This window comes from Schistocerca gregaria, chromosome 3 (genome assembly GCF_023897955.1).
Source record: "Schistocerca gregaria isolate iqSchGreg1 chromosome 3, iqSchGreg1.2, whole genome shotgun sequence".
NCBI classification, from domain to species: domain Eukaryota; kingdom Metazoa; phylum Arthropoda; class Insecta; order Orthoptera; family Acrididae; genus Schistocerca; species Schistocerca gregaria.
In genome coordinates this window covers 345,437,192-345,456,506 of record NC_064922.1, presented here as the reverse complement: position 1 = coordinate 345,456,506, position 19,315 = coordinate 345,437,192, and the positions used below count along the sequence as shown (strand labels likewise).

The 19,315-nt window shown below is 41.1% G+C and overlaps 1 protein-coding gene across 1 annotated transcript in view; it reads left to right on the top strand.

Annotated features, from left to right (window-relative positions):
• The first annotated feature begins 8,914 nt into the window (after positions 1 to 8,914).
• Positions 8,915 to 19,315, top strand: part of LOC126355221 (lipase member H-like) — a 107,577-nt gene continuing 97,176 nt past the window's right edge. The window contains exon 1 of the mRNA XM_050005480.1: positions 8,915 to 8,975. Within this exon, the coding sequence (XP_049861437.1) occupies positions 8,930 to 8,975 (46 nt within the window). The 5' untranslated portion in view covers positions 8,915 to 8,929. The remainder of the gene's footprint in view (positions 8,976 to 19,315) is intronic.

Genomic DNA, 19,315 nt, shown 5'->3' with positions numbered 1-19,315 from the left:
TAGAGCACTTGCCCGTGAAAGGCAAAGGTCCCGAGTTCGAGTCTCGGTCCGGCACACAGTTTTAATCTGCCAAGAAGTTTCAGCTGGAACAGTTAACCGTGTCCATTTCTTCTTGTTCTAAATGTCTAGACGACCTAATTCTCACGGGCACTATGCATCATGACAACCTGCATTACCTTTATTAAGTGGCATGATGCAGGGTTCAAGGTCTGCTTCTGCCTATGACATTGGTGCTTACTTGCGTTTAAGAACAAAGACAATATGAAGTACCCAATGATCTATGCATCAAAGACATTGACACCCTCGCAAAAAAACTACTCACAGATACCACTAGCTACTAGTATCTCCCTTCAGCTCCACCTTCCGACTTCTGGAACGGATTACATAAGGTCTCCAGCGTTGGGCTCTCTTTTTCAAAAAAATGGTTCAAATGGCTCTGAGCACTATGGGACTCAACTGCTGTGGTCATCAGTCCCCTAGAACTTAGAACTACTTAAACCTAACTAACCTAAAGACATCACGCACATCCATGCCCGACGCAGGATTCGAACCTGCGACCGTAGCAGTCCCACGGTTCCGGACTGCGGGCCTAGGACCGCGAGACCACCGCGGCCGGCTCTCTTTTTCAGCTGCTCCACTTATACCATTAAATTCACGCCTACAGAACAACACGCAAATGCAGATATCCTTTCTCATCTGTCCTTGGGGCCTGACCTGGGGCACTATTCTGTATCGTTCATACCGATCGGTGTAGGAGGTGAGCCTCGGTAGCGAGGTCATTTTCGGTTCTTTACCGAAATATCCTATTCAGTAAGCTTCTGAGACTTATTACCGAACGGTCCTCCCATCGATTTTATGACAATTGTACGAGAGGTTTTGGATTTCGGTCTGGCCCTGTCGATCGGTGATCTGTGGTTTATTTACATCTATAATTTGTTATTTTAAACATATTTAGCGGTTTTAGCTTTGGATTTAGTGATTGTAATACTAAACAATCACCAGAGGGAGCATCCAGTTGTAAAGTGAGTTCATAATTGACTATTTTCCTTTGTTAGAATTATGGTTAGGTTAGGTTGTCAATGTAAATGATTTCATCAAAAAAAAAAAAGTTTTCGCTCAATATTCTCTCAAAATACGTGTTATTTTTATGCAAATAAGAGTTCAAATATCATTAAATATCAAGACATCAGCTTTGGTTACATATATTACATAGTGTGACCTGACGTTACTAGTGCCTTAATGTAATTTTTCCCACAAATAGGTTAGTTAGTAATTATCGAAACGTGTTTACAACATTCAAGTAACAATGGAAAACAATTAGGTGAAGCCTGATATTGAAAACCTTCCAAACTATCACGCATTTATGACTTACGGAGGACCGTTTGGCAACAAAGTCAACCTACGTTCGTCTACAGAATACTCCAACAAATGAGCACTGCAAGTCTGTCGTTTGCCGTGGCCAAGTGGTAAGCATGCAGGAATGAGCTACCAAAGTTCACGGGTTCCCGCATGGGTGGACGCAATTTTTTTTCCCCTCTTCATATATGCAACACGTTCTGAGACATTGTTATTCGTCTAAGTTAAGATTTTTCTGCAATATTCATTATTACTTACATGTCCGAGCGCACTTCCACAGTAATGATTTCGTGATTTCTGTGTGTTTAAAATAAGAAATATGAGATTGTTGGAGATGAATTGCTGTGAGTGAAACAACCGACAGTGACCTTTATATTTTTTCTTGTCAGAAATAATTCACCATTTTTTCCGAATATGTAGCGATTTCCGAGTATGCGGTTAGGCAGGAATCTAAGAGCACGACTTAAACTACTGGGAATGTAACTAGCAGCAGTCATCTTCATAATCTTGCTTGTCACATGTGTTTGTCTGCGATCGAATCCTCTACCACAGTAGACAGAAATGAAAGATCTCTGCCGTAATATTTTTAGACTGTAGCACCATATACCAAACATTTTCGTACATGAGATGCATGTTATAAAATTCGACGAACTGCAGCGGCTCTCGAAAATGCGTTTTTTTTCGGTTTTGTTTTTAAGACCCAAATCGTTGACGCATCGTATACGGACGTGAGCTACTTAATCATTTGGATCTCTAGGAGCGTGTTATTACCACATTCTGTTTGTCTTCTTATTCTTTGAAGCTCTCAGAATCAATTTTTCGGGTGTTTTTATAGTTGTGTTAGTACAATGTGGTACTACACACTATTCCTAACTCATTTTCCAAAACGTAAAATCCAAAACACGATGTCAGTGTGAATGAGAATAAGATGACGTAATGCGGCAATTTACGACAATCTGCAGGATACAACCAAATACGCTATCGTTATTATGCATGCATCGTAACATGTGGTCAGAAAAACTGTAAACTTGTTTGTGCATTTCAGCTGAGAATCATGGAAATGGATATACTGCGCCTGATACTGTTAAGGAGGAGGTAATGGCGATGAAGGCGGGCACGTCAGCTCGATGGAAAGCGGCGTCATGCGTTATGGCAACGTAACGCAATTTTCAGCGCTTGGAAGAATAGCATGCCTGTGTCGTCTGCTAGCCGCTTTGTGTTCGCGGCGCTGTGCGCGCTGCAGTGCGCATGCGCGGATCTGCGGCTGCTTGCTTTTGATTGGCTTGCACGAGACGAACCGACAACAGCGCTTCGGTTCTTTACACCCGAATGGTATTGCTACCGAAATGCATACTGAATAACACAGAGACTCTAATTCGAGTACTAGACCGTTCGCTGCTATTGAGAACCGAAACGATCGGCACAATGTCGGAAAGATACAGAATAGGCACTGTGGAATTGATAAACAGGAAATTTTCTGTTTCACATCGGCTAGGAACAACAGAACACCTCGAATGGTGTCCTATTAAGAATGCTCACGTTACTGCATACATGAGCCTTTTTTACAGTGTGTCGGTTCTGAGATGTGGGCCTGCAGCCCTATTCTGTGTTGTTCGGTCGTTCTGCCGATGGGTTTGGCAGATGAGCCAACGGAGTGGTAGAGTATCTGCAACCGAGCCTCTGTGCTACTTTTTAAACTTTTCGGTAGTGAGAAGGTCCAGCTCCCAAGGAACCAAAGTGGGTCCATGCCGTGTCGCTGTTTCTCCTTGGGCCAGCCAATTAAAGACACATGAGCACAGCTGTGGCCATGCTCATCCAATGACTGTGCACACAGGAGGGCGCATTGTAGCATGCAGAGCATCCCCCACCTGAAGACGACAGTTGAGACGGCTACCAGACAAGCTAAACTCATCATTGTTTTTGAGAAATGTGTTTGCACTGATCAGTATTGGTTGTATAAAATACCAGTGGAAATTGCGGAAGAAAGTGAGGAAGTTAGTATGTTCACAACCTAGTGCCACTGAATTGGCTTCGCCCTCAAAGCTTCGTCAATGCACTTTGTGATGCTTGTTCGACTCATGGCATCTGAACTGTCAGCCCGTAAGCCATTGTAATCAGTCCCATGTGCCAAGAATTTAAGAGTTGTCAAAACTTAAAAGAACAAAAATGGCCATTACATTAGGTCACTGATAAGAACTGTTCAACTGTGACCAGTGGCGTTACTTTTTTTTTCCTCGAGAGTTGATTGACATACTCCTGAAATGTGCCACTTACCCAGAATTGCTTGATGATTGTACCCCGTTCTTCTTAGCTCCCAGTGCACAGTCATTGTCTTAACAAGACTGGTGATGATACTTTGGAACCCACAAATTATCTTTCTGTTGATTTCGCGTGTATTTTTAAAACCACCCATCACGATGCGAGATGGACTCTGTTCGTCAGTACCTGGGATCGGTCTGGTTTTGGTTTAGTAGTGGTCCTTCCTTTGCGTTTGCACTGAATATCTTGCCAGCATCCTTAAAGGAGGTTCAAAGTTGTAAAGGTTTCCACATCTGGATGCTCTTCAAATTTGATTAAAATTTGTCTTTAGCAAAACCATCAAGGATATAGCTAGCGATTATCAATTTCCTCTCTTGTTCCTCCTCGCCTTTTTCATACAAACTCTGAATCACGTCAGGCAAATATCTGTAGCCATACACTGAAAAAAGTTCGAACTCCAGGTCCATGTTGTTGGCTAACTGTTCGGCCTGCTTGATCGATGCTGCGTCCATTGACTGCAGAGCACATATGAAGCGTCTGATTTTACCAAAGATTTCGCACAATAAAACTGCGCATCTTATCCAAGTATCCCATCTTGTGATGACAGGAAACTATGGAAGATGGAACCCTGTCATTTCATGATATAAAACCTTTACGACTGGGAGCCTGTACCAGACTCTTCTTCAGAGTAGCCAATGAAGTCATTTACCCTGCCCTAATTCTCTCTAATACTTTCGCAAAAGCGATGTAGACCACGTGCAGTACATGTCACATAGTTGAGGTTGAGGTAGATGCCCTTCAGTTGTCCCAAAGCCGTAATCATGTAGCGTCCTTGATTAGTCACCACTAGCCTGACTTTTTCGTATTGTATACCCCTTGTCCATGTGTCCATACATGAGTCGTTCAATGACTGCTTCATCGTGCAACATTTGGCTCGTCGAGTTGGTACATTTTAAAAATCGTAAGTTTTACCCATTGAAAAGATAATTAAGAAAACCAACACATTCAAAATATATATTTGCTGCTTATCAGTAGTTTCATCTAAAACGAATCCCGCTTCATATTTGCCGACCGCCTCTTTTATTGTCTCTGAAATGGTCTCATAAATTAGCTGTATGCAACTTTTTCTTTGAGTGCTATCATCCAGTACTGACTTTTATATGAACTTATCAAGAAATTATTCGAATGCAGGATAGTTTACTTTTTGGATTGGAATTCTTGAGTGGAGTAATTCCATAGCTAGATCCACACTAAACTCGTTCAGTGACCGATGCTTTTCGAATCCTGAAGCGAAGGTATGTATCCATGCAGTTAGTTTAGGTATCGACTTACGAAGTTAAATATTCTTTAAATATTTGTTATTCTGGATGTGCTCGTTTATTCTGTTTCTTTGAAGCTTGTCACTGATTGTAATATTTACTTTTTACACGGCTTATCGCAGAATGATGCCTACAGTTTCGATAAACTGACTCTTGAATTGTTCTGAAATTCTCCGCAACTTCTCCTTATTAACCTTAGGCAAGATTTTGTAGCGAAATATCCATACTGGTAAAACACTTACACGGCCAAGACAGCATACAGGTGATAGACAGAAACAAATTCATGCCACCACTAACTGAATTTATGTTTCAACCGTTACAGTATCATTGTTTAAATTTTATTTGATTCACAGCTGCAGGTCGACCATTGTTAAAGAAGTTGACTACTGTTGCTGATGTTGGCCATGGTTGTGGGGGCGGGGGGGGGGGGGTTATAAATAATTGCTGATGTTTTCCATTTATTGTATTTTAATATTTGTTGACCACTGTTGACTACTCATTAAACAAAATCTTAAAATCTGTTCAAGAAAAGAAAAAAATCTGTCTAATCTATTAAAAACGCAGATAAAAATAGCAGGAAAGGTGCTTAAGCTTGGAATAAAAGGGAAAAGGTGGAAAACTTCAAATTCGTAAATGCGTATATTGACTTGTCTTTATAAAACTAGCTATATTTTTGGAAAGGTGCTGCATCTTAAAGCCCTTTTTCTTTACTCGTTACATATGGGTGTCCATATACTTTAGATCAGGTATTGCGTGTGTGTGTGGGGGGGGGGGGGGGGGGGGGATTTACTTGGAAGGATTAAGTATTGTGACAGAAGAGAATCTACAACTGAATCTATATGTTTACTGTGTATAGCATTGCGAACTGCGGGCACAGGAAGGTACCTGATCTAGGATATCCTGAAGTAGGATTTCTTCCCGTTCCAATCGTGTATGGAGCGCGGAAAAAAAATGAGTGATTAAAAACATCTGTGCATCCTGTAATAACTCTAATTTCGATTTGAACAGTTCTCGGGTATCCGACCGGGTATCGTAGTAATTTCTCCACAATATTTCGGCAGACGTACACGCTGCCATCTTCAGGTGGTTCCTGACAAATGTTGTGATGTTTCTCCCGACGCCCTATATATACTAGCCGTTACCCCCTCCACCGTTCCTCTCTTGGTGTCTTCGGTGCGACCAGCGCGGCGGTTACTGGAGGTGGTGAGGGAAGCGGCACCTGGGTCTGAACTGGGTCTGCAGTCTCCCTGCTGCCGCCGTCGGGGGCATTTTATCCGATATCTGGGACTGCATCTTTCTCTCCATGCTGAGTGCAGCGTTCCAAGCCTGACTAAGTTGAAGGCTCCGAGAGGAACAGCACAACATTTCGTCAGGAACCACCTGAAGATGGCAGCGTGTACGTCTGCCGTAATACTGTGGAGAAATTATGACGCTACCCGGTCGCATACCCGAGAACTGTTCAAATTGGAAATACGCCGGGAAAACTTGAGATCGCAATTTTAATTTCGTCTTCACGGTTTCTACTGGAACGATACGTTGGAGGTTGAAAGATAACTCTAGATGCTACATTCCGTACTTTCTAACTAAGCATTCCTGAGATAATTTGCTCCTTTCTTCAAGAATATGCCATTACAAGTTTTCCAAAATTTCCATCACGCTCTCTCATGAGTTAAGCAGATCTCCTATTTTCCGTTCCGCTATTCTTTGAAGACGTTATGTGCCCCCTGTATGAGTCCCACAAACTTCAGTAACATTCTAAGATGGGACGCACAGTTGATTTGTAAGCAATTTTCTTTGTAGGCTGACTGCATTTTATCCGTATCTCACCAATGAATTCTACATGCCTGAACTATGATTGAGTCTGTGTGAAAATCTCATTTCATATCCCCCATGACAAATTCAGAAAAAGTGAATGACTTATTTAAGAGAAATAGCTTCACAAACTGAGCAAGGTAATAAAGCGTTAGTCCACTTCTGTTCACTATACAAGCAGTTATTCGGCTTGGCACTGATTGATGTATTTGCTGGCAAACCTCCTGCAGGATATTGTGCCAAATTCTATCGAAATGAGGCATTAGATTGTCAAAATCCCGAGCTGCTTGGAGAGCCCTGACCATAATGCTCCAAATGGTCTTACTTGGGGAGAGATGCGGCGACCTTGCTGGTCAAAATAGGACTTGGCAAGCACGAAAACAAGCATCACAAACTCTCGCGGGCAGACATTATCTTGCTGAAATATAAGCCTAGGATGGCTTGCCATGAAGGGCAACAAAACGGGGAGTAGAATATCGTCAACATACCGCTGTGCTGTAATGGTGCCACATGACAACCAAAATGGTCCTGCTATGAAATGAAATAACAGCCCAGACTATCTATACTGGTTGCAGGGCAGTAAGGCAGACAACAGCTAGGTTGGTATTCCACCACTACCTGGGAGCCTCCAGACATGTCTTCGGACTGGAATCTTATTGACTGGAGTAGAAATTGTCTTCAGTAGTGAGTCCTACTTCTAACTGAGCCCCATGCCTAGCGAAGATGTGTCTGGAGACTTCCTAGGCAGCGATAGGATAGCAACCTGTCGCCCGACATACGACCCAGCAATCGTGAGTGATGGCCTGGGGTGTCTTTTCGTTTCATAGCAGGATCCGTCTGGTTGTCACCTGCGGTGATACTTCGACAATATTCTACATGCCATCCTGGGCTTACATTTCAGCTAGATAATGACCACCTGCACACGGCGAGAGTTACTACTGCTCGTCTTCGTGCACACCAAACCCTACCTCAACGCTACTTCCACTAATGTTGATATCTCTACATCCAAGGTAACATCCTGCGTCTTCCCCACCAAGAAAATCCCCAGCCTGATCGCTAGCTTTGTTTGATACCCCATATAACCGCACTGTTGTTAATAATCGTTGCTGTCAAACGCTTTCCGGAACTCAAGATGTACTCTACCACATGACTGCTTATCCGTGACTTTCAGGATATCACGTGGGAAAAACGCAAGTTGGGTTTAGCTGTATCGATGTTTTCGTAATCACTGCTACTCGTTCTGTTCGAAATACTTCTTTACGTCTGGGATCAGAATATGTTCCAAGGTTCTACGACTGATGGACCTCATTGAGATAGGACCGTATCTTTGGGGATCACCTCTGTTACTCTCTTAGTAGACAGGTGTGGCCTGTGTGTGAGTGAGGTTTTCTTTTCAGTCACTGTTCAGATTTTTGTTCAAGGAATATATCTCGTAGGGAGCAGAGGACTTCACCTAACGCCATCCTCACAGAACACTCTTTAGCGGTGGTGAAACTTCTCCCGAAATTCCGTGAAAGCGACTCTCTAGCAGACAAAACGAAAAATGGACAGTCTTAAGTAGATGCGGAAGTAGCGCTGTTACGGTGTTGATTAGTAGTACTACATGCCGTATTGCATAGAACCCACGTATTCGACAAATGTAATAACATTTTTCAAAATCGGGAGTGTTACAACAACGGAACTGACTCTCTTTATTTCGAAATTCGCTAATAAAAGTGCCTTCTACCCAGTTGCTGCTTTTAGGTGAACGTCGTGAGCACCTCCCCACGATCCTCAGTATGTCCTTAGCAGACATTATTTGCTCTGATTTCCAACTGAAAGTACAAAAAAGAAATTTCGTCAAAGGTGTCACAAACTTATTTCAGAACATATAGACAACTCACATGTCAACTGTCCCATAATAAATGTTGCATACGACTTTCTACATGAAGCAGGTACCTCCCTCAACTGTCCTCTCAACGAATCGATTTCTGGTAATAAAAATAACAATATATACAGGAAGGAATTAAACAATGTTTAACGGATCTTAGCAATCAAATTATTGATAGTGAACTATGAACGATGTTGTTGACAGAGATAATAAACGATCCTGCTCTCTTCCAGTCAGCAACATGAACAGTTGAATAATAAAGAGTCCTTTGTTTATGTTTCCGATAGTAAGGTATAGGACAAGCAATGACAAGATGAAAGTTATTGCTTTGATTGTTACACTTTCAACAACAATCTCAGGTTAGTAGCAATACTGCACATATTTATTTCGATGGTATGAGAAAAATAATCCATTGTTCTTCCACTGCTTGTTGTAGCAATATTAGAAAATAAGCATAGAATTTATATATGTCGGTATCGCCCTTTCAGGCACCGTAGTACAACAAACCGAGAAAAAAAAAGAGCATCTCTTGCATAAATCTTTAATGCACTATAGCACTGAAACTGCATATTTGCGAAATAAGCAAGCATAACTACGAAATCCTCCAAATACAATGTGAAAGCTTCAGAAACTATGAAATCGAGATTGCGCTGTACGATATGCTTTTGTTGCACAACCTAGGCACATGACTCGTGATCCCTAGATAACCAAACCCCCCCCCCCCCCCCAGAATTTACGGCACTTATCAAGTTTAGGGGGACAAAATTATCGAAATTATTTTTTCTAACTTTTTGATAAGTTACACTATGTTGATCTGTAAGATGTTATTTATTTCCATACCCGATAAAATTTTTTAATATATTGAGAGAAAAAACATCAAAGATTTCATGGGTGTCCCCCTAAACTCGAAAAGTGCCGAATTTACGACTGCAATTAGTACCAATCTGAACAGTATAGTTGTCAGTATAGAGTCTCGATCAGGATATTTTGGACTTATTTTGTATATGACAGTCGGCCGGTATGTCCGTGCGGTTCTAGGCGCTTCAGTCTGCAACCGCGTGACCGCTACAGTCGCAGGTTCGAATCCTGCCTCGGGCATGGATGTGTGTGATGCCCTTAGGTTAGTTACGTTTAAGTAGTTCTAAATTCTACGGGACTGATGACCACAGATGTTAAGTCCCGTAGTGCTTAGAGCCATTTGAACCATTGTTTGTATGTGACATATCACTGGATACCTTATAATTTCAGTTAACTAGTGCATAAACTACAAATTAAGACTTCCTTTGAATGAAATATGGAGTAGTACAATTTAGAATGGTTTAGTAATAATGTCCCCCACTTCAATGTTCTAGGATTAAGTTCTGTTGTTACGTCCAAACCGAACCGTTTCCTCGCAAACAGAGATACGGAAGCCACGATATATCCGGAATAAAAGAGCCAGATATTACTCTCAAACAAGAGTAGCAATGTCACTGCTTCATTCGCATCAATTTAAGATGTTTTACATCCCAACCTAACCACGTCTCTGACGAAAAACAAAAGCAGAAGAGAATTATATATGAAGCCATAGCTCTGCTTATTTATATACTTTATGTATTTTAATTTATGCACGTTGTTCTTGGCTGAATAGATTGTGTCTGCTATGCTCTTTGTAATTGCCTAACTAGATCACATACCCTGTGTTCGGACTGCGTAATAAAAGCACATCGTACGGCGCTGTCTCGATTTCTATGTTTCCGAAGCTATCGTACCGTATTTGATGGATTTCGTATTTATACTTGCTTGTTCCGTAATACGCATTTTGAATGCTACAGTGCATTAAAGATCTATCCAAAACACGTCGTTTTCTTCTCGGTTTGTTGCGCTGCAGTGCTGAAAGTCTGATACCAGTATATTAAAATTTGCATTAAAAATATTTTCGAAGCCGAATAAGACTGTTTACTGTATATCTGTCATGTCTTTGTCCCGAACGCCGGTCTTCCAATCTGTCAAAACTTACAGAAATCAGCATTGTCAACCATTTGTATCAACAGCGTCAGGCCAACCGCATGAAAATACTGCATTTTGTGCCGACCATATACATGAAAATAGTAACTGGAAGTAACATGTTTGGAATTTATTTATCAGTCTGGCTTACAGATAAATCATGAACTTACCTTTTTTAACAACGTCCTTGTCGTGTGAATTACTATTCAAGGGTAAGTCGTCAGAGAAGTTTTCAGATTACGTTATGAATTTTATGTTGTGTTCGTCTATAAACATCACATCTTTAAAGATCTGGGAATTATAACTGCAACATCACAACAAATATATTTATCAATGAATTTTGTTGTAAATAATCATTTACTGTTGTAACTGGGTCATAATAACCGCAACTACGTCATTATAAGAAAATTACTGCCTCCATTCCTCTTCTTTAAAACTGAATTTGTGGCAGATATGAACATTGTTCATCACAATATCAAACGGACGCTTTTCTTGATGTTATGCAACTATTATTTCTTACGGCCCAAAGAAGCTTTCAGCTTCATAAACCATTGTCAGATGACAAAACCGATTAGTAATAAAATAAATATTAATCATGGAAGTGTTTCCTTTTTGTGTTATTCTCATGTTCTGTCCAGCGCCGACGGGAACTCATTTGACTTACAGAATGTTAACCTTCTCAATGACGTAAAATGTCTGAGAGATACTAAAATTAAATACGAAAACCAACTTTTATTCATTAATATGACATATTTTTCACTAGCATAGTGCCCATGCCTCTTCTTCCTGAAATATTTTTCTTTCTTGAGTATACTTTTCTTGTTCTTCTTCTCCTTCCTTTGTGACAACCTCTGTGAGACCATAGGCAGCCCGTTCCAGTATGGATTGGGTTTTCCATTTCTCCAGCCAAAATATATTTTTCCTTATTCTCTCCTTCTCTTCTTCTATTATCCTCTGTGTCTCTTTTCTTGTCTGCTCTACAGGTTCTCCTTTATCCTGTTCCTTTATTATTTTCTATTGCTAGTCACTGTCCTATTAGTTGGTGAATACTTATTTCTGTCTCAGGCGTGTCCTTCCTGAATTCAACAACCCACTTGATTCTTGACTTCCTTCACGTCTTGTAAAATTTCACCTGTTCTCATCTAGTTATTCTATTCAAGCCAACCCTGACACCCTGATAACGTTTCGAGAAAATATTTCCGTTTTGAGTCTGGCTTCATCTATGTTGTCCTAAACTTCCAGTATGGATCTATCTTAATCTTCCTTCCAATCTTTATTCTCTCAGTTTTGGGTTCTAGTATCTTTCTAAACTGTTTAGTCTCTTCTTTTTCTAATTGCTCTACAACCTATCTTCATAGTATTGTCGTATCAGCCGAAAATAACACTTTTTTCCCCAATATTGTCTAGTAGCATCCGATTGTTGTGTATGTGGATATGTTGATTTTATTACTAAAGGAGGTGGTGCAATGGTTAGCGCACTGGACTCGATAACGTCGACAGAACGTTAAACCCTATCTTCGTTCCTTATTTTTCATATACACTGATCAGCCAGAACATTATGACCAACTACCTAATAGATGGTATGTGTAACTTTTTCACGAATAACAGCAGCGACGTGTCGTGACATGGAAGCATTGTAGGCTTGGTAGGTTGCTGGAAGGAGTTGGCACCACATCTGCACACCAATATCAGTTAATTCCCGTAAATTCCAAGGAGGGTGGACGTTCAGTCATATACCAGATGTGTTCCATCAGGTTCAGATGGTTCAAATGGCTCTGAGCACTATGGGACTTAACATCTATGGTCATCAGGTTCAGATCTGGCAAGTTGAGGGAGCCAGCATATCAATTGTAACTCCCCACTGTGTTCCTCGAACCACTTCCTCACACACTTGACCCTTTGACATGCACATCATCTTGTTGAACAATGTCATTGTTGTTGGGAAACACGATCGTATTGAAGGGTGGTCTGCAACCAGTGTACAATACTCTTTAGCCATCATGGTACCTTGCACAAGCCACGTTTTACTGGCATGACTGCAGTCTGTCAAATATTTAATTTCCTACTATTATCAATTTTGCTGACTGTAGATTAAACAGCTTTATTACAAAAATGTGATCAATCCAAAGTAAATATTTTGATATAGTCGGCCTTTATTTTCCACTTCAGTTTACTAATACCTATCGCCTTGTTCTACCTAAACTGACTCCGACATGAACTATTCATCAATTATGAACGGAAATTATAATTAAATATGCAGTGCTAGCATCTGGCATTACAGAAGTGTTTACTGTAATTTTATTATTTTATGCAGTACCTGTCACTTCTGCAACGGCCGAAACACCATTCAACGAATTACAAATAATAAAAACTTATAAAGTCCTGACTCGATTGTTCTCAGCGTACTTCGCACCCAAATCCAGCAAGTAGTTTTCGCCTGAAAGCGTAAGAAACAAATAAACTTTCACTTTTGTAATATTATCAAGCAGTACAATTAAATATTACCTGCTGCGTCACACACAATAATTTACTTAGTAGAAAATGGATTTGCCTTAGTATGCGATGCAATGGGCAATAATGAGCTGTGAGTAGTTTTGCATCTGTAAAGTATTTCATTACTGCCCTTGGTTGTCTGGCTACGCCACTGTCCAAGACCTAGTTTGAAGGTATTTAAAAATCGCGTACATTGGCGCAGAAACGTAAGAGGTACTCATAATACGTCTGACTCGTCGCCTAGATCAGTATTTGACGTCCCAGTACCATCTAACCCCAACTCTAGGAATGATACATTGAGTGATGCTGCTGCCACTTCACCCGAAAGTGGTTCAAAAAGAAAACTAGCTGGAGCTGAAGAACATACAAGAAACTAAATGCTAGGACTACAAAATAGAAGCAAATAAATGTGTCCACTTTACCACATGTTCTGGAGAACAATGTGTGCTCCAAACAATGTGGAAAATGTGGTGTCTCACTGAAAACAAACATGCATGTGGGACTTGCTTGTTAATTAGAAATGATATGCAGTTATTTCAAATACAGTGTTATTTTTTCCAGTGCCTCACATGTTGCTGCAGACTATGTAATATGAACATTTAGACTAGTTTATGGATTATGGTCTGTAGATAAGGGCAGGGTTGCAGGTGCCAGGATATATGATCTGATGACACTCCCTGCTCCACCTTCAGAATTTGACAAATACATCATTGCATTAGGCTCTGCTGTTGAATATTTAGCCTAGGAAAATATGACACATGCACCTGAGGGCACTATAGTTCAGAATAATAATAGTGAGAGAGACTTGTCCACAGCTTTTGACGGGAGCTGGCAGAGGACATCGGCAATACTGTCCAATACAGCTTCAAGCAACGAGAATCGCCAACTTGTGCAGTGTCCAAAAGGAAAAGATAATTAGTGCAAGTACAATAGGGGCAAGGTAATTAAACAGCATCACAACCTCATTATTTGACACCTACCATAGTGGATAAAATAAAATCAATAGTCCAATATATCATAGATATTAGTCTACTAAAGAAATGTCTTCATTGTTGGACTCAAAATCCAAATGAGTTTGTGAACCACGTGATATGGAATAGTTTACCCAAAACTGTGTTTGTTGGTACAAACATTCTTCACTTTGGCATTTATGATGCTGTTTTGTCATTCAATCAGGGCAATATAATGGAACAGGCATGCATTTAACTAAAATCTTTGGAGTTCATTTCCTGTATATTTATGTTTTTGGATATAAGACACATTTTCTCAGTATCTGTTCACAGTAGAAAGAAAATATTTTCAGGAGTTGTTCTTTAAGGCCTTTGACTATATATGAATTAAAAGATGTATGAAATTACTTTGTATTAAGGGACTTGTAATTTAAAATACTTTTTACAAAGTATAGCTTTTTTAAACATTTAGAAAAAGTAAAGGATCTAAAAAACTAAACTTTCTTTTTGCAAAACTATTACTTTAGTGGAAAAGCAGAACATATTCGTGGTCTATAACAAACATGAGGAGTATGGTTCCAATATCTCAAAAGAAAACGTTCCTAACTTTTGGCCCAATTTACCACTGTAAGCATAGGGCATTCCATAACCTATATCTCTTTAATCTTTGCTATGTCCTCTTACACACTGTAATATCCTCACTTTCTCACACCAGAACCTTTCACATTGTCTGTGGTTGCTTTTGTAATCAGGTTCAGATGGTTCAAATGACTCTGAGCACTATGGGACTTAATATCTATGGTCATCAGGTTCAGATCTGGCAAGTTGAGGGAGCCAGCATATCAATTGTAACTCCCCACTGTGTTCCTCGAACCACTTCCTCACACACTTGACCCTTTGACATGCACATCATCTTGTTGAACAATATCATTGTTGTTGGGAAACACGATCGTATTGAAGGGTGGTCTGCAACCAGTGTACAATACTCTTTAGCCATCATGGTACCTTGCACAATCCCCATTAGACCTCAAGTGAGTGTTACCCAATGCATAATGGAGCCGCCGCCAGTCTGTCTCCGTCCCGCAGTACCTTTGTCAAGGAACTGTTCCCCTGGAAGACAATAGATTCGCACCCTCTCATCGGCATAAAGTAAACGTCGTGTAACTAGGGCCTCCCGTCGGGTAGACCATTCGTCGGGTGCAAGTCTTTCGAGTTGACGCCACTTCGGCGACTTGTGCGTCAATGGGGATGAAATGATGATGATTAGGACCACACAACACCCAGTCCCTGTGCGAAGAAAATTTCCGACCCAGCCGGGAAACGAACCCGAGCCCTTAAGATTGACATTTTGTCACGCTGACCAATCAGCTACTGGGGGCGGATGATAAAGTAGGTATCAGGATTCATCATACCATACAACGCTCTGCCACTGCGCCAAACTGTGGAGGCCTATCATTGGGAATAGTCGGAGCACTGCGTGTTCAGAAACAGTTATGCTCCGCCCAGCATTAAAGTCTGACGTCAGTTCCGCCACAGTTCGTCACCTGTCCTGTTTCACCAGTCCCCCCAGCCTGCAACGTCTGGTATCTGTAATGAGGGGTGGGCGCCCAACCCCTCGAATCTGGATGTTGTTTCACTTTGGTTTCGCCATGTGCTGAAGATAATCACCACAGAACTCCTCGAACACGCAACAAATCGTGTAGTTTCCAAAACATTCATGGCGGGCCTCTGGGCCATCACAATCTGTCCTCAGTCAAATTCAGATTGATGGCACGCCTTAACCATTATATTCACGGACAGCATGCTCACTGATACTACATGCCTCGTGCGTGTGTCCGACTAGCACTCATTCCTAGTCATGTGACGCAGCTATCACTTGGGTGGGTTCACATCAGTAATACGTCAGTGGTCAAAAAGATCTTGGCTGATCAATGTATTACACCAATTGCTTATATTTATCCAGTATTTTCATGGTATCTTCAGATATTTCCTTTTCCAATCTTAGGAATATTCACTGTCTTAGATTTGTTGTTGATCCTTAGCCTTACCCTTCTTGCCATTTTGCTCAGCCAGTCAAGCTGTTTCTTTGCATTTACTTTGAGCTCATCCACCGATGTTATATCATGCATGAAAACCAGGATGTCCAACTATGCCCTGTTTTTCTTCTTGACCTCAGTGTGTGTCTTTTGTATTCTCATTTTGGCGTTCACTATTCTCCTTTGACTGATAATTTCATCCAGTGCTATAATGAACAATACTGGTGACAGCTTATCTCCTGTTGGAGCCCTACCTTACTTTATTATCAAACTATTTTGACAATGCTCATTTCAATTTCTTGTCTCAGAGTCTGTCAGTATCTCAATTGCCAGTTCTCTCTGTTTCATTCAGGGCTCTTCTCTTCAGGTTCCCCACCAGAATGTACCTAACTATAAAGCTGTTCGCCTTCTAGAAATCCGCTGAAGTTACTACAGTATTCTAATTCTACAAGGATCTGTTTATGTCAGTTGTTTCATAATGAATAACTATTCTACATGTTCTCATCCTTGCTTAAATCCCTCATTGTTGTGACCTGTTTTACTTCCTAGTTCTTCTACTCTCTCCAGGAGGAGGCTCTACAGCACATGACAGTATACATTTCCGTACACAGTCTCTTGCGGTACTATCTTTCTATACTTGTTTCTGTCTCTCTGGTCCTCTTTAGTGTACTAGATTCCATTTTGTCATCATTCAGGTAGTTTATTCGTTCTCTAGATCTAGTTAACAGTATGTTGAGTTATTCGATGAAGAAATCGATTTTTGGAAAAATGTACTTTCGAAATATTTAGTCTGTCGTTTAAGATTCTAAATTAACTGTTGAGATGACGAGCATTGAAGTATTTTTAATCGTTTTTTTAAAAATTTCGACACATGGTATTCTGCATCATGAAATGAAATGATCGTAAGGCATTGTTGGCCGGTGGCCCCATGCGGGGAAGTTCGGCCGCCGTATTGCAAGTCCTTCGGTGACTTGCGAGGCAACGATGATAAAGAGCACACAACAGCCAGTCATCTCGAGGCAGAGAAAATCCTTGACCTTGCCAAGAATCGAACCCGGGACCCCGTGAGCGGGAAGCGGGAACGCTACCTCAAGACCACGAGCTACGGACTCTGCAGCATGTTTATGACACATGAAAGATATCCGTAATATCCTGCCTTGTCAGAGATGTAACTGAGCAAACAAAATTATCTTTCCTGTTAGCTACACAGCAAGACCGTTGACAATCGATTTTGCACCATTTGTATCGCTTCCTTCGTGAGTAGGACTAGAGCCTCAGCGATACAGATAGCCGTACCGTAGTTGCAACCACAAAGGAGGGGTATCTATTGAGGGGCCAGACAAACGTGTGGATCCTGAAGAGGGGCAGCAGCATTTCCAGTAGTTGAATTTGCAATAGTCTGGATGATTGACTGATCTGGCCTTGTAACACTAACCAAAACGGCCTTGCAGTGCTGGTACTGCGAACGGCTGAAAGCAAGGGGAAACTACAGCCAAGGGCATGCAGTTTTACTGTATGCAGCATGGAGAGCTGCATCAAACCAGTCTCGGGACTGAAGACCACAACAACAACAACAACAATGAAAGACATATTTGGTGAATTCGCTGAGTTTTCTTCCCTTCAATATGCCAAGACCAGTGGCCTCAATAAACAACGTGCGAAAAAGTTACGTAATATCTTAGTTGAATCAACAATTGTCGATTTTTAATCACAAAAATTTCTTCCACCTCCAGAACATCAACATAATAGGGCGTTTTGCTTATTCGCTAAGAAGTGGACCCTGCCGCCGTTCGGTTATTGCCGGTTGAAGTCGGAGTTGCCAATCTTTGCGAACTAACAGTGAGTGGCGTTGAATTACTTGCGGTGTGTTTGACAATACAGTGTGTGACCATATCTGAATATGAAGTCTCTACAATGTATTATTACGGAACGTTGTTGCTGCCACGCGTCATTTCTAACGTCGAAAACGATAGGTACGGGGCGCGAAATTTCAGGCCCTACAAAGAACCGACCGTTTCTCCGCGCATGTGCGAAGGCTTTGCTCCACACGGTCCCAGAATTCGCGGCCACGAGGGGGCAAGTCGTAGCGGACAAGCGATAATACGACACTAAGCATGATAACTAAAATGTTTCTGTAGGGAATTCCCCTTAGCATCTCGACGAAGTGTTGTAACAAACTGCAATCTGAATTTCATAAAAGAAGAAGAGAAAATGTGGGTATTGGTCTTGCATGGTTTTGTGCTCGTCATCAGTGCAGCAAATAACAGCTTCATTGGTGAAGTACAATGGCAGTATCCATCTGAAGGTAAGCACTGCCTTCAGTGGCTTCACTTTCTTTACCTGCTCTTTTTCTGAACTTTCACACGCTTTCCACAAGGCTATTAAAGTGCGGATTTCTGAAGTTTTGCGATATTTTAATTCATTGTCTTAAAATCAATTAGCATTCTCTGTTTTGTTGTTTCTCTGTCGGTCGGCATTTCTACAAATTACCTGCAGGTGTTCACCATAACTATGAGTTAGCTGGCACGGCTGGCCAGCCAATGCAAATATGCCGGTAGTGTTTGTGCAGTTGTGACATTTTTTCGGTCTTATCGACGACATTACAGAACAATTTGGCTTATTATTATCTTACTTGAGTGTACTCGAGTAGGAGTGCTTTAAGCTCCACGTAACGACAGGTCAATGAGGTAACAGCAAACGCGGAAGTATACGTAGCGCAGTGTTGCATCAGTCTTAATTTTAAACGTCTAAAGTCAGTGCTGTTAGTATTCGACTCGTGCACATACGTATAACCAAGCATTAGGACTGTTTGTTTAGTTTGCAAAGTTTTGTTGAAGTGAGCTAAAATCGTGGATTTAAAAAAAAAAAAAGAAACTTGGTGCGTTTAAAAGAAAGGAGAGGGCAAACAAAATGTGACCATAACTGACAAATTATTACTCCGTCTTCTGCAAGCACTTCCGGCCCAAGTATTTGTTTTGATTGTGACGAAGATACTGTGGTATCTGTTGAGAAGCTATTGAAGACGATCCGACAGTAATTGCAGTTAAAAATACCGCCGGCCATGACGGCGCCACCAATCATGTCGACGATATCTGCACGGCATACGAAACATGGAACGAGCCGTCGACCTATACACTCCTAGAAAAGGTAAATAAAGCTTCCTGTGACTTGGGAAACTTACCGAACAAGACATTGAGTGATAAAGAAAAACGTTTAATTCATGATGTGGGAGCG